Genomic DNA, 16288 nt, shown 5'->3' with positions numbered 1-16288 from the left:
ACCAGTCACCAGACCAGTTTCGTTTTTCCCCAAAATCGTTGAACTGGCCGGTTAACCATTCGAACCGTTTTGACTGTTTTTCAAATTTTTAAATTTTTTTTTATTTTTTATCAAAACGGGCCAATCGTTCGACTCGGTAACCGGACCCCTGACCGGTTCGATCGCCAAGTCAGTTTTAAAAACCATGCTACAAATTGGGATCTGCTCCTCACAGCCACATCTCATGTGTATTGGCATCTACTATGAATAATAACATACAAGAACAGGAAATGTTCCTGATGTGAGGCTGAAAGAGATGCTGTGAGGAGCAGATCCGGACTCGAATGCTGTTAGCAGTAGATGAATAGAATACCCATATGCGTCACCCTTGGACTTTGGTGATTGGGTACTAATATTTCAATATCAGCTTCAGTGCTCAAAACATTCAAAGTGCATTTTATAGTCATACATTGAGAATATCTCCATACTTGTATGCTTTTTTACAAGACTGCAAAGGACTCTACCAACCCTTTGGATCAATGACTGATAAAGCCAGTAGGACTCACACGGTTTACTCACTAGAAAAGGCTTCAGGTCGGACCGGATTTACATCCGGACGATATTCCATCCACAGATGTACATCAGCACATGCATGCATACGCAGCTATGTACGCATGAACATGATTTTCAGTTTGGAGTTTGGAGTTTGGACCCTTTCGAAAACGGTAGACCGTAGACTTACTTCACCGCCAACCACCAGCATTGAATTACTTACTTACAGGAGGAAGGAGTCATGAAGTGAAAGACCCATCGCACTAGCAAACAGCAGCCCGTCCTTGGCTCCATCAAAATAAAAATGAAAAAAAGAAAATTTATGGATGGAAGACTGGGAGAGTGGGGACTCAAGATTCTAAGAACAAACAACTGGTGGACACCAATATCCTGCTGCTGGGACTCTTCCATATGAGAGTTGGTGATAATGTGATGTGTCCCCCCTCACACACACAATCTTATAGATGTGGTCGTTGCAAGTGTATATGATATGCCTTTGTGGATACTCTATTCCTATTCCTTTGTGATTTGTAGTCATCCTTCTCTCATTAAGATAAACAAATAAAATAAATAATAAGCTCATTAGTCCTTATCTCATCACCTTGATTTCTAGAAAAGATTTAGGGTTTTTAAAGGCTAAAGGGGGGCAGTGCTTCTTCAACATTATAAGATTTATGGAAATGAATGTATTTTAATTTGTAGGTTTGCGCCTTTAATTTGTCAACCACACGTTCATTGTGGATTGTACACACCACCCTCGAAGGCTTTAGGAAAAGCTCAATTGAGGCTTGACTTTGGTGTTTGGACAAAATCCAGATGGAGATGGGTATCGATTTCCTTCCTCCCGCCCACTGCAGTCTCCACAAGCTTTTGATGATGTGGGTTCGGGTCCATTTGGATTTTTGGAGGGGAGGACTGTCGGTCGTCCGGTAAACACTCAAATCTCTTGGGCTTCTCTCTCGCTTGTTTTTGCTTTTGGTCTCTTACTCTTTGTTTGTTTTCATCTACTCATGATCTGCTATGATGTACATGCATGTACCTCGTCTTTATCTTTCTTTCTTCCTTTCTATAAAGTTGTGATTTCCCTCTCCTCCACTTTACTTTTACGCCAAGGAAGTCAAGTCCTGGTGCGGCGAGGGGATGGAGGTAGGAGACTAGGATGTGTGTTTTTGTGGTCCCACAAGATTTGAAGAGGGGTCCACATTGCTGCACTAAACTAAATAAAAAACTGCATACACATCTACACACGCAGTAAATTCTAATAATATCCTCATTATTAAAGATAAATTAGGTAACTTGTATTTTGGGGTAGTGACAGATAGCTATCTTAAACTTTCAATTGTAATATTTTGATATCCTAAATTCTCAAAAATAGACATTTGGGTCTATTCCTTACTATTTCGTTAGTTAAATATTATATAATGTCAAAAATATCTTTCTCGTATATTTTTAATATCATTCTATTGAGTAAAATTATCACCAAAGAATGTCATCGTTGGAAATTTGAATCTATTATTTTCTGTCCATGTGAAAAATTATCATGGGGAAATAGAATAGTAACGAATGGATCAAAGTGTCTATTTTTGAAAATTCAGGGTACTCAAGTATTACAGTTAAAAATTTCAGATACCTAACTGTTACTACCCGAAAGTATAGGGTACCTATATTTCATTTACCCTATTATTAATGTTGCCACTCACTCTCCACATCATCATCAAATTCTATCATGAGATTTTACCAAATTCTTCTCCACTAAGTCTGCGTTTGATTGAGGTAAAAAAATCCTAATGTAAAAGTCATTATAAAGTCAGTGGTTGTATTTAAAATTTGATGGAGCATTGAGGGGGTTTTTATATGAGAATTAATGTAAATATATATAGAAAATCAAGGTTTAAAATTTTGTCACATATACGGGTCGATACGTATCGTATCTTAGGGTTTTTGGCACGGGAAATAATCCGAAATCAATTGTACCGTTCCTTTTCATCATGCTGAAGGCGTATTATCGACATCGTATCGATGAGTTTCGGTCATGTATCGGTCGATATGCTTTTATTATTTTACATTGAAAAGAAATGAATGTAAATGCAAACGGACGGTGAAATTTTGCATTTCGGAAACAACGCTTATTAAAGAATCTCAAATTTTGATTTATTTTTTGTAAATACTTATTTAGGTTGGATTACATTAAAAGCTTTTATCTTTCAAATAAACACTCCCAAACTCCGTCTAAAAAGAAAATTGATGATCATGCGATGCGATGAATCATCACCGTACATACCATCAAAGGGCCATTTGCCCATTAGTCGTTCTTGGACCACATATGTTTGTTTGTATGAGTGGCCAAGAGGTTAGAGAAAAAGGTGTGGCGACAGCCGACAGTCGAGGAAGGGATCAGATCAGGGAAAAGATGACGCAGCCCGGCCGGACCGGATTTGGAAGTTGGAACAGGTGTGACCCTGGACCTGGAGAGGGTGGGTCCACCAACACCAATGGATCAGAATCGGAGAATGACCGACCTAGCTCGACGGTTCGGTTCGCACTCTGGAATCTGGTCCACTTCTGTCTGCAAGTTGGCACATAACATCAACGATCGATCATCTCTGCTGTCCATCAAGTGGGCCACCATCCCTCTTATCTATCAAAGGACTATCATGTGGAATGTGGCCATCCAAATTCGTGCTTCGTATACAGGAGATCCTTTCTAAAAAGATCTGTAATTGAGATTAAAGTCAGTGGCATTTCAACAATCCTCATGCGTGTATGTATATATAATAATCTATACGCAACCACTCTCCAGTGGCAACAGAAGAGTTTCTCAGGGTGCGGTGCAGCGAGGCGCCGCAGACAATCCTCCTCCAGACTGCATCTACAATAATGGCGATGGCTTACAAGATGGTAATCCATAGCATTTTAATTCAAATTCTTGCTTTTTAATCATATCGACCGACTCACTTGTTCTCTTTCTAAGATTGATTGGATGGATGTGGATCGATTTCAATTTTCGAATTAATCAAGGACTATGGGTTTCTTAATTTGTTTCATGTCTATGATTCATGACGATCCGGTTTCTGGTGGTGTGTGTTCTAACATTCACGATAAGCAGGCGACGACCGGGATGTGGGTAACGGATGAGTGCAGGAACTCATTCATGGCATTGAAGTGGAAGAAGGTTCACCGGTACATCGTGTTCAAGATCGACGAAAGATCGAGACTGGTGACCGTCGACAAGGTTGGTGGGCCCGCCGAGAGCTACGACGATATGGCTGCATCCCTCCCAGATGACGATTGTCGATATGCCGTCTTTGACTTTGACTTCGTCACCGTTGATAACTGCCGGAAGAGCAAGATCTTTTTTATTGCATGGTTTGTCAATTAATTGTTTTTGTTCCCTCTCTCTCTCTCTCTCTCTCTCTCGGTAATTATAAGATCCAGAACAGAAGACGGCTTTAGGATCTCTACTTTACACGGGGTCTTTGTATTCTGTAGAAATGAAATTAAAGAAAATGTGGTTGATTCAATTTCAGGGCTCCGACGGCCTCAAGGATAAGAGAGAAAATGTTGTATGCAACCTCCAAGGACGGGCTGAGGAGAGTGCTTGATGGTGTTCACTACGAAGTTCAGGCCACGGATCCCACAGAAATGGGGATTGAAGTAATTAGAGACAGGGCCAATAGATAGAGATGCATGCATGCAGATTGCAGGTTGCTGGTTGTAGATTGCAGAAAGAGGAAGAAGGAGGAGGAGAAGGGCAGCTAATTAACCAATTTGTTCCTCTTCATTTTCATATTTAATAACTTAAATATTTATATCAACGATCAATCGCAGTGCTGGATGTCCTACTGTAACAGTTTTCCTTTCAGCTCCTTGAATCTAATGTTTCTTTTTTTTTTCTTTCTTCCTTTTAACACTGATGTGAGCTGATCCGCTGCTAACCTGTACAAATAAGATGTGTTGTAGCATGTTTAAGCAAGTAGTCAAAAAGCACTTTCAAGCTTCTGCTCCTTTCCAATTACTTTCAAGCTTCTCCCAAGATTTCATTGCATTAATTAAGTAATTAACACAACAACGCCATCACCCTTCACCCATCAATAGCGCCAATCGCCTCGTAATCCCAAATCTATCTGTTTATGATTCGTCCTACTCCTGCGATTGGTAGGGCTGTAATTTGGCTCGAGTTGGATTTAGATATTTGTTAAAATTTTGAATGGGGCCCAATCGCCCAAGCCCAAATCCCAGCAAATCACTCAAATCTCTAAAGAGATTTCATGGTTCACGGTCAATAATTACACATAGGATTTATCTTCTTTTTGCTGTTAAAATGCCCTTATGAATTTTTAACCACAAAAATAATCTAATGGGTTGGTTCCATTCGGTTCTGACTTTGGTGGTTTCGGAGTTGGTTTCAGAGTCTATCCATAAAATTTTTTCTTTCTTTATTCCCTCTCAAAAAAATTGTGTTCTTTAAAAACTTGATTGCGAATAAATATAATATATAGTTTAAAACTTATACCATTTTTATTGATTAAATTGAGTAACTTAGTATGTAAATTATCATTATGTGATTCAAAACTTATAATTTAATTTAAACTTTATAAATATTAAACATTCAAATATTAAAATGAAAACAAATGATCAAATAACTTAAGTAATTCAATGGTCAAGTGAGACCATGACCTTTCTCACCACCAATGTTTGGGTTCAAATATTCACATCCCCAAAAAGTATTTTAGGATTTATTTCAAGACAAATTCAGTTCAAGGTAGGTTCCACCAAGGTCGGTTCATTGGATAGGGTCGGTTCCAAAAATTTGGAACCAAACACTACCCTATAACAGATTGGGTAGGGTCGGTTCAATGTCGAGGTCGGTTCCATTTGGTTCTAGGTAGAACCTACCCATTTGCTTACCCCTTATATATATATATTAAACTACCCCTACTATTTAGCTAATTAACAAACTATACCCTTATTGTTTAACTATTGTCTTAAACCATCCCTATTGTTTCTTACAATTGTCATCATCATTAAATCATAACAAAAAGGATGAAATGTCCCTTTTGCCCTTGGTCTCTCCCTCTCCCTCTCTCTTTCTCATTTCTTTTCATAGCCTTCGATGTTATTAGTAACTTCTGACATCAGCCCAACCAGAATCACGCGCTCTTCTAAAACCCTTCTCTTTTCCCTCTTCTCTACCGCAGCAAGGTGTTGAAGACTAGGTTTAAACCCACTGTACTTCAGCGTATGCTTTTTCAATTTCCTCTCTCCTTTTCAAATAAAAAGGAAGAAAACTTGGACATTAAAATACTAATTACTCCAGTAATACAAAGCAGCATCAGCAATAATTTGAAGTAAACTTATTATTTGCGATTCCCCCTCTGTTTTGTTGACCATTGTTACCATCTATGTCTTCTACATCTACCTCATTCAAGGTTTTTACATCGTCTAGCTCGTATGTGCTGGGTATCTACATCCTGAATCTATTGATCAGAGAGGAAAAAAGAGAAAAGAAGGGAGGTTTCGGTGGGGGCATTTTCAGTTAAGGAAACCGTTTCTCCTCAGCTCCACTGGTCTCTTCTCACCCATTGTGGTGCTGTCCATCAAATCTCTCGACATCATCAGCACTGAAGTCATCTCCAATTCCCTGTCTCAGCAGATATTCGTAGTCATGGTGGATTCTCCTAAATTACATCCCCATTTTCTCCTAAACTATCTCTAATTCCTATTTATCTCTTAAATTATTTTTAATTTAGTAGAGAGTTTCTCTCCTAAATTATCTCTAATTTCTATTTATCCTCTCCCACACTTTTTATCTATTTATTGTACTAATTATTTGAGATTAAACTACTGTTATTTAACTTTTTAAATTTATTTTTGTTGTACTAATTGTAGTTGTTGTATTTTTGTTATACTTTATTGATTAATATTTATTAGATATTAAACTATTATTTGAGATTACACTATTTATTGGCTAATTTAATATATTTCTTAGTATTTATTGTATCTTTGTAATTATTGGATTTTTATTAGTTATTTATTGTATTTTCATTATCAAGATATTTTCAATAATGTGTATTTTTGCTATAATTTTTCAATATTATTAGAGATTAAACTATTGTTATTTATTATAGATTTGACTACTAATTTAATTAAAACTAGGAGTGTTCACAAGATGGTTTGATTCAGTTCAATTGTACGTTGTTTTGCCAATCAAATCGACTTGGTCAAGTTAGGGAGTTGGTCACTTGAAACTAATTGACCGTTAGTGAAAACCAGCCAACTCGTGTTGTATTGGTTTGGATTGATTTTCGGTTTGGCCGATCAATTCAAAAGATTTAAACTAAACAAAAAATCAATTTAAAATTAAAAATTACAAGTGTCATTATTAAAAAAATAAATTTATGATATAAAATATTTTAGACTAAGAAATATAGGAAAATTCCCACTTTTCTGTATTAAAAAAATTATTTAAAATATAAAATATTAATATATATCTATGGTTAGGTCGTTTGATTTTGGTTGGTGTACAAATGGCCAAAGCGAAATTGATCCAACATGGTCATGTTGGGAAATTGTTGAACCAAAACCAACTAGAAATACTAGAAAATTGGGTTGGTCAGTTTCATCAGTTTGATGAAAAACCCTAGCTGAAATTAATTATTGTTATTTTTGTTTTGTAAAAAAATTATTAAAAGTAATATATAAAATATAAATAATTATTAATTATTTAAAAATTTAAAACAATTGTAAACTCTTACGTGTTTCCATTGTTTATCTTTCACTTAACAAATCTCTTACATCGCACAAGTCCCCGCTAGTAAGTCCTTAAAATAAGGAATGCCAAATGCAGCCTTAGCCTCCAAGCTTTGTTTTTGCGACAAAGACCTTGCCCTTAACCCGCTAGTGAGTAGACCATCTATACGGACTAGGATTAGTTTTTCTTTTCTTTTTTTTTTCTTTTTCCTTTCGCCAATCCAAATTCATGACAAAAAGGACAATAGATGGAGATTGTATGCTTAAACAGCTTTCTGGCATTGAATATTTCAGATTTCAGTCAGTTGGAAAAATTACATGGGCTAACGATTAGCACATCAGAATAAAATTGTTGACATGCATACTTTAAAAAAGGAAAATTCAATCTCCCTCATTTGAACAGGAAAGTAGATCCCGTAACTTTAAACCAACAAGCCCATGATTTCAGTATAAAGAAGCTACAGATGATCCATTTGCAGTTGGCACTAACCAGAGTTCAATTCACTTCACTCTTTCGAGCTAATGACCAGCAAACTTAAAATTCCAATTAGTAGATACTGCAAAACAAATGCACTTGTTACTTATAGGCAAGGCACACTTGTGAATTTCCTTTAAAAATGTTTTTTTTTTTTGGTTTACCCAGTATGCAATGCAAGCAAGTGTTCTTATTTTAATGCTAAAAAAATAGTCAACTGCAGGTCAAATATCTGATAGCTAGAACAGTTACGGTTTCACCATATAACAACAGTATATCAGCATACAAGACTCAGACTCGAGGAAGCTGAACTAACCATTGTAACCATTAAGTCACAATGTTGTCTCATACCAGCCAAAGAGAATGCAATAGCACGAGGATAATTATCTTCTCTAACTAAGAAATTTTACCCTAGGTTCATTGACTGCTGTGTCCCAAACTACCTGCATCTAATAAACCATTGTTTCAGGATAGTAAGGTTTTCTACTGGTGGTTGAAAAAACCTGTAATGTGGTGGAGAAAAACTGTTCTCAAAGTGAAAATTGGTGTTTTGAACCATGTAACCAAAGGAGTGTGTTTTGTATAAATTCACCCATGGCATCATGTTTGCATCAGAAAAAAACTCTTTCCTGGTTGAGAACATGAGGTTTTGGAATGTTAAAAAACTAGAGATACTTGTGGTTCTATAATCATGGGTTTGTGGTTCCAGAATCACAAACCAATCTAAATGAATGCCCAAAGAAGGTTTATGGTTATAAATCAGATGAAATATGAACTCAACCACGAGTATAAGCTTGTAATTAAAGAAGAAAACTATAATTAACTCAGAGATGCTTCCTATGTATTATTTATGTCAAGCATTGTTGGATAACAAAAATTAAACTATAAAAATGCTGAAGCAATCTAGAAATGCCCCAATTACCAAACCTTGATTATAGGCTTCTCAATCATAATTATAGTTGCCCAACCCACATAAGGCAGAAACCTGCAACATATTCATATAAGCAATATTAGAAGGCAAGTAATAATAAATGAAATGAAATACAGGACCAAAAATTGAGAAGATGTTAACCCACACTGTTCAATCCACAGTTACTACCTAAATGAGGCTTAGCCCTCAAATCAGACTCAACACTCTAATTACCTGAAAAAAGATAATTGTCTTTTTTCAAGAAAAAAAACTACCAAGCTTTATCCCGTATTTACATCCTCCAATCAGGTAAATTTATCCCATGCCCCATTTAGGATGCCTGGATCAATAGATTGGTTATTACATGTAAACAAATTGTACCTGTTGATGGTAATGAATCTTATTTATCTACTACCAACCATAACAATCTGCTAGCATAAACAATGGCTCTATTTTGAACTTGAAATCCTTACCCAATAATTCTCCCTATGACATCACGTTGTTGAAGCCATAACTGACCATTGGCATATATTCCTCCATACCTGTCATCATATGGATTATTATCCCCTGAAAAGGATAGCATACAGAGATGGCATACATTATATCCAAGAAACACATGAACTGAGAACACATTCAGGGAAAAAAGCAAATAGATAAGAAAAGGCAAGAGATCATTGCATGGAGTAACTGAACTGAATCTGAAAGTGAAAAATCTACAGGTCAGGAAGCTATAATTAAATGGACCTATTATGCCGGGCAGCTGAAGGGAACAATAAATACCTCGTGTTTTTACCACTATCTACCATTTAAGCAGCATAATATACCAGAAGGGGAGCAATCAAGACATAAACCAAAAAAGCAGCAGCAATGAATGCCCTTCCATCTAAATTCTCCCATTAAGCAGGAGAATGTAGGAGTTGAAGTTGTTATGAATGCAATGAAGGCCTTTGGCTCATTTATCTAAAACCTCTAATCTTTTCTAATAAAAGAGAGTGCTAACATGTTACACCTGTGACATCTTTTTTTTTTTTTTGATCAGCTTGTTACACCTGTGACATCATGATCCATGATCATGAGAGTTCGGCAAAAGTTTTAGTGCCAGCTGTGAACTTGACACAATCCTCCTCCTTCATCCTGACTTAGGACTGGCAGTGTAAGATACACTGGTGAAGTTGTCTTACACCTTTGACACTTGGGAAAATAAATAAAAATATAACGATCCACTTATGAAAAACAGCACTCAATATTAATATGACATTGCAATTACTGTAAAGCCCAAAGGTTACACACATACTACATGAAGGGAAATCCGTGGCTGACTCTCTTGCAAATTTTGCAAGTGACCACCCAGGCAGGTATTCATTTACTTCACTTTCAAAGCCGCTGACCTGCTCTATATCAAGCTTCCTTGAGGATGCATTTTTCTTCCTCATTTCCAGTAATGGCTAGTTATTTTTCTCACTATTTCAGAATGCATAGAACATTTGTATATTCTGCCAGTCATCCTCTTGTTTAGCTTCTTAAGAGGGGTAAGGTATTTATGCCACTCCTCCACTGGAGTAAATTTAGAGACTTGAAAAAAAAAGGTAAATACTTTTATCCCATTCCAGTTCCAATAGAAAATCCTTAAAACAAGTAAGTGCTATATGGTAATATCGATAATTGATTGAAATGATAAAAGCAGAAGTATTAGAGCGATTACAAGTTTAGGATGTCTGCATCACAGTAGAAATGGAATTGAAAGACCAATTTGGCAAGTTTCTGGATTCTGACTTCACTTCACAATCCAATTCTGTAATGGAACAGAATTTCAAAACTAGTGGATTTCCCCATTTTGTGTTCTAGTAGACTTCCTTTGAATTTCAACAAATTGGCCAACATGAACCTAATTTCTCTTTTCACTCCCATAAGTCCGTTATTTGAATTTCACCAAATTGATTCCTACTAAGCTGTCAGAAGTGGTTCCATTTCAAAGATACTCCCAATTGGTACCTCTTTTTGGATGGAACTGTTGATTACCTATATCAAAGCACTTCAGTTCACGGTGTATAGCATGTTAATAAGGGAAGAAACCATGATGTATCTATTGCTTATATTTAATTTAAAAAAGGAACACACACCCTCCTTTTTATTAAACATTTTTGTCAAATACAATGGTGGACTTTTAATATATTATTTTATTTTAAATACTATACTTCCTACTCCGAGAACTCCTCTGCTTCACTGGTGTTGGAATACATCTTGAAATGGCTGCTGCATAACATCAGCAAGACATGTTTTCCCTATTTTAATCCATATCTTCTAACCCTACACAGCATCCAATTTTTTTCACTACTCATTTTCTTTATTTTATCATTTTAACTCTATTTCTCTCCTTTCATCTATGTTCCATCAAACAAAATCTCTTTCCCCTAATCATTTCACTCAATAGCATCCAAGTTGGCTTTTTCTCTATCCATTTTCTTTTCTTCTTCTCTTTCCAAGTTCAAACTTTTATCACTGCTTTTGGTTATATTCATCATCAACATGAATTCAATTGTTATCTGATTATATTTGATGGGTTCGCTCTCACACTCAAATAGCTTGTCCAAATTTTAAAAGAAAACAAAGGAGAAAAAAGGGAAAATCATGCAGGCGGCATAAAACTCATCATATTCTCATAACTATTATTTATGGATTTTACCCCCATCAAATGTATGACATATATAAATGTGGTATCTGTCATCATGACAATAACAATTTCCTTTCCTCTGCTGACAGGACATTTAGAATCTGAAGTGAAAGTAGTAGCTCATATTAACTAAAGCAAGTTTCTTTCCTTTCACAAACATATCTGATTATCATAGTCTGCTAAAAGAAAGGCATAGAAACAGAAAGGGTCTATTTAGTTATTTATTTATTTGTTCCATAAGTACATTACCTTTACATTCAATGTGCATAGCATGATTAATAGCGTGAAAATATGCCCTTAAGGAAAAGAAGAAAAATGGCCCATAGTAGTTTGTTTCAAGAACTGATTATATGCACGAATAAGTGCACCTTAAAGGAACATAAAGTGGTAATGGCAGAAAAATAAGTACCTTTTGTGAGAAAGTTGATTTCACCAGTATCCCTTTGTTCATGGACCTACAACAAGAAAATTTTAACGGGATAATACAAAGACCAGCAGACAGAATACATTGATAGTGATAATCAAAATAAAATACATAAAATTGATGATCAGATAATGTATTTTCTTCCCTCCTTAAAGGAAATGTGCCCTTTTTATTTAAGGCTTGCTTAATGACTCGGGTGTTTCGTAAGAGGAATCAATTTTCCAATTCCACTTTTTCATCTCGCTGCATCAGCCAGTTCAGCAAACCACTCTGAGAAATCACAACTGGTAAACCAATTCTTCAAAAATCAATAAAGTGGTCACTCTTTATTTTTGTTTAGGGGAAATTCTCAAAACTGAGGTAGATAGCATCCTGGAATATTTCTGACATGAAAATGACAAACCTGTGCCAATAATATGCAAACACCTACAGATTCTTTGGAGAAAATGGCATTACCCAAACATGAGATTTTGGAGAAATTGGTGATTTCCCAAATGCCTCAAAATAGGTGGTCACTGAGGAATCAATTCCTTTTACCAAACACTCAGTAACCGAGTCAAGTGCATACCAAGGTTTGCTAATTGTCAACATATAGCAGATAGTCTTGCGTTAGCAGTTGGTAGGAGAAATCTTTTCAACAGGTAATAGAGGCAGGGTTTCTTTTCATCAGTATAGAAGTGGTCAGTGTTGAGGACTGTTTTATATTGTCCCTTTTCCATTATCATTGATGGGTAGAGGTTACCTTTACTTTTTACCATATTAATAAAGCCTCTTGAGTACAAATAGTCAAAAGCACAAAATCATTATTGTGAGTTCCTGAATTGAAATGACTGAGTCAACCAAATTAAAAACAGGTCACTGAAGAGGGGAAGGGAACTTTTCCAAATTCAGCCCATAATTCAATTTAGGGCATGTTGAAGAGAATCTAGTTATTGGTTGTAAATATTTATATTTTTTATGACTTACTTTTTGTACTTAAATAATATCAGAAAAGTCTTTTAGATCCATAAAACCAGTTTTAGTTATTAGCTGGTTCCCCATCCCCTGAAGTGTTTTCTGTTAAAGCAGTGTTGCTTGGTCTAACTTCACATAAAATATTGAGCCCTTTTATCAAGGGAGTTGCTGTTTTCATATTAAGGAAGATGACATTCCTTATGAAAGAAATCAGAATAAAAAAAATCTTTGCCAACAAAACAAAGGTTGATCTTTCCAATAAGTCACATTATTTGATTAATTGGGCACATGTAAATCAAAGAGTACTTTAACTAAATGCATCAAAGCCACAGGGATGAGAATTATATGGAAGAGCGTAAGCATTACCATAACTACACGATGAACAATTGGAATATCCCGTCCCTGAAATGAATTGAGAACAAATAAACCTATTAAGTTGATAAAGAAACATCAGCTTGAAAAGAAAAAGTGGCATGATAGGCAAAAATGGAAGACCCAAAAGCAGGTCTATGCCTTAAGCTATAAGGAATAAAGGAAAGGAAAAATAAAATAATACTCTTTTCCAATCATGAACTTTTATACATTAATTATAAGCCATATCAAACAAAATGTAGAATAGAACGTAAACAAAGCCTCCCAGAAAGTGGCATTTTGAATAATACTTTCAACCACAAACTTACTGAAATAAGTGAAATTTGGTATTGCTATTAATCAAAAAATTCCCATGCTCTGGAAATCAAACTTGGTTCAGCCATGGAGCTTCTGTGACAAGGATTTTGAAATCAATATATTTATCCCTCTTTTAACTCTCATGAAGAAATATGGGCAACACTAAAATGTTGTTGACTTCAAGGATGCCATGCATGGTGTGGACAGCTTGATAAAGGCAAGCAGATACAGGAAATGTTCTTGCTTTCTGCCAATGAATGAACTATATTTATGTCATTAAGCCTACTGATTTTGTTGAACAACTCTTCTTAGAATATGTAGGACATTCAATGGATGCAAAGAATATAAAACTGGATTTAAATAATAACCCTTTAAATAAACACAAATAATAAAATAAATGCACATATCTACTGATATTTACCCTCCCATTGATGTGTTTAATAAATTATTGTGGATGTCAGCCTTGCACCTTAGCTCACTAAATGAAATCAAGGCTCAATTTGTTTGCAGTGCAATTTCATTTGCACTAATACAAATGCATGGGAGTGCAAAGGAGAAGAGTGCAGATTCTTGCCCTCCCATTAATGCTTTAGCTGGTGTGGTGGGACTTTTTTTTTATAGTGAATGCTCAATTTATGGTAGTTTTTCGCAAGAGAGTCAGACTTTTCAGTCATACTTCTTGTTAGATGTTTGGGCTGTAAAATCATGCTTCAGAACACCATTGTACATCCTCCCATGTACACCCATTCCTCCCTATCCTGATGCAAAAGAAGTTTCTTACCTTCTAAAAAATGTAAAACAACTCATTGTGGCATTGTCATGAATTTATAGATTATCATCAGCTAAGTCTTTTCCCAACTATATGGGGTCGGCTAAGGCCTAAGGATCCATAACCATGAGAGTTTGGCAAAAGTTAAACTGTCAGCTTCCAACCTGATGCAACCCTCCTCCTTTATCTGGGCTTGGGAACCACAGTGTAAGACAAGCTCATACTGACAGTTTTCATGACTTTATACATGATGGAATAAAATATTTTATTATGTACTGCCAATTGATATGAAAACTGTGGACTAAATAACAGGGATATCTCCATGATAAATAGCAACATCAACACTGAACTTTTGTTCAAAAGATTATAGATTCACTATAGTTCAGCAGATTACGATTTGATAGTAACTAAGAAAAAAGTAGCAAACAATGATACCAGGGGAAAGATGCATGAGTTAAACAGAAAGAGTAAAGTATAGCCATCAAAGCAATGCATTGAAAGATCACACTCAACAGCACAAAACAAGGTTTTCAACCCCCCTTATTCTTCCTGAAATTCTTTGTTTCTCGTGCGAAGCTAGTGAATAGACTCCTTGTATTGTTTTGAGGGTCAGGTTACATGCCCCCCCGGGCCATTTCTTGATAATTCAATAAAGTTTTTTTAAACACAAAACAAAGTGAGTGGAAGAAAAAGGAAGAACTTACATCAACGTTAAACACAACAATATCCCCAGAACGAATAGGCGATTTATTCAGATGTAGGAACAATATGTCACCCTGGGAAGGGAGAGGGAGAGAGACAGAGAGAGCATAAGCAGAAGTACAATCATAAACAACCCAACAAGTAAAAAAAATACTACATTAAAGAAAGTCAAAACCAAATCACTTGTGGAGTAAGATAAGCACATGAAAAGTAAATAAACTAACAAGTTTGTTACAAATATGCATGCCATATACAATGACATGAAAATGAAAATGTGCATAATATACGGGTTTTCACTGAATGTTGTTAAAGTGAAAACAGAACCTTAACGTTAATACATTAAATGAAAGTAATAGCTTGCAAAAGGTCAAAAAAAAAAATCTACATTAGCTTGTAAAACATAATTCACATTATAAAAATTGTAAAAGGTTCTTTCTACTTGTTTACTTTTATTGTTACCTCAAAGTTAGTTAATATGCCACTTAGGGAAAATAAAAAAATAAAACGCGGGGGGATTCCCCGTATTGTTATTACACGATAGCAACTCACCCTCTTAAAGCCCGGTTCCATGCTTCCAGTAAGCACAACTACGACCGGTGAATCACTTCCACTTAACAATGTCCATAACTTCCACATTATTAGCACAGATGACACCAGCACTCCTAAAAGACCAATGGAGTGTTAAAGCAACCTCAAGGCACGTAATCCGAAAATCAAAATCCTATAAGTCCACTCAATAGCACATGAATCTCCATGTCTCAACGACATGGAACAAATTCGAGCAGAAAACGAACTTCACTAGGCTGAGATTGGAATCCATCAAATTGATATGGACTATGGAAGACTGGAAGGAAGAAGAACTGAGAGAAGTCTCTTACCAAGGCTAGTAGCTTGTCTTGCGAGTTCGATTGCTTTCCCCGAAAATCCCATCTTCTTCCTCCTCCTCCTCTCTCTCTCTCTCTCTCTTCTTCTTCAAGACTCAAGAGAAGTACCAACGGTTAGAAGTTCAAAGGATGGAAGAAACGAGGAGCTTTCCGACCAAGACTTTATATAGTCTTCGGGATGTAGCCAAAAGTTGGTTGACCATAGTAAAGCATAACGGGGTTTAGAGGAATCCGAATATGCTCCTCACGCAGCACTCTTCACACCAACCTCACATACTTTCGTGTTATTATTTATGAGACCGGATCTGCTCTTCATGCAGTGCGCCTCACACCGACCTCATAGACACATCTCACCATGCATTGGAAACATTTCTTGTACTTGTACATTATTATTTATGAGAGATGTTTCTAATACATGGTGAGATGTGAATGTGAGGCCAGTGTGAGGCGCCCTGTGTCAGGAGCAAATCCGGTCTGATTATTTATAGATGTTATGTTACCAATGCAGGGATGTTCTGTGAGGTCAGTGTGAGGTGCGCTCTGTGAGAG

At 36.1% G+C, this 16288-nt stretch overlaps 2 protein-coding genes across 4 annotated transcripts; one reads left to right on the top strand and one right to left on the bottom strand.

Annotated features, from left to right (window-relative positions):
* The first annotated feature begins 3269 nt into the window (after positions 1–3269).
* On the top strand, positions 3270–4530 carry LOC104590029 (actin-depolymerizing factor 5-like). Of its 2 annotated transcripts, XM_010248535.3 has the most exons (3): positions 3270–3429; positions 3638–3897; positions 4059–4530. In XM_010248535.3, exons 1-3 carry the CDS (start codon positions 3409–3411, stop codon positions 4210–4212), a joined length of 435 nt encoding a protein of 144 aa, XP_010246837.1. In that variant the 5' UTR covers positions 3270–3408; the 3' UTR covers positions 4213–4530. The 2 variants fall into 2 exon arrangements, with proteins under 2 accessions (XP_010246837.1, XP_088743314.1); XM_088887188.1 differs by lacking the exon at positions 3270–3429 and having other exon boundaries at positions 3445–3897.
* A 3006-nt stretch (positions 4531–7536) lies between these two features.
* Positions 7537–15885, bottom strand: LOC104590028 (uncharacterized). Of its 2 annotated transcripts, XM_010248534.2 has the most exons (8): positions 15734–15885; positions 15405–15517; positions 14858–14929; positions 13082–13117; positions 11747–11792; positions 9140–9233; positions 8684–8741; positions 7537–7838 (listed from the first exon to the last, which is right to left on the bottom strand). In XM_010248534.2, the coding sequence occupies exons 1-8, from the start codon at positions 15783–15785 to the stop codon at positions 7788–7790; spliced, it is 522 nt and encodes a 173-aa protein (XP_010246836.1). In that variant the 5' UTR covers positions 15786–15885; the 3' UTR covers positions 7537–7787. The 2 variants fall into 2 exon arrangements, with proteins under 2 accessions (XP_010246836.1, XP_088743406.1); XM_088887280.1 differs by lacking the exon at positions 14858–14929.
* Positions 15886–16288: the final 403 nt, after the last annotated feature.

Source organism: Nelumbo nucifera, chromosome 5 (genome assembly GCF_055504915.1).
Source record: "Nelumbo nucifera cultivar China Antique chromosome 5, China Antique-T2T, whole genome shotgun sequence".
Lineage (NCBI taxonomy): Eukaryota > Viridiplantae > Streptophyta > Magnoliopsida > Proteales > Nelumbonaceae > Nelumbo > Nelumbo nucifera.
Note: the sequence above shows the minus strand (reverse complement) of the source record. Positions and strands in the feature narration are given on the sequence as shown.

Excerpts from the sequence above, each read along its gene's own strand:
- LOC104590029 (XM_088887188.1), top strand. The coding sequence starts at position 3,554 with ATGGGTTTCTTAATTTGTTTCATGTCTATGATTCATGACGATCCGGTT. Across the intron at positions 3,898-4,058 it reads AAGATCTTTTTTATTGCATG|GGCTCCGACGGCCTCAAGGA; the intron begins GTTTGTCAATTA and ends ATTCAATTTCAG.
- LOC104590028 (XM_010248534.2), bottom strand. The coding sequence starts at position 15,785 with ATGGGATTTTCGGGGAAAGCAATCGAACTCGCAAGACAAGCTACTAGC. Across the intron at positions 8,742-9,139 it reads GTCATAGGGAGAATTATTGG|GTTTCTGCCTTATGTGGGTT; the intron begins GTAAGGATTTCA and ends AATATGTTGCAG. Across the intron at positions 7,839-8,683 it reads TTGAGAAGCCTATAATCAAG|TATCTACTAATTGGAATTTT; the intron begins GTTTGGTAATTG and ends TTTGTTTTGCAG.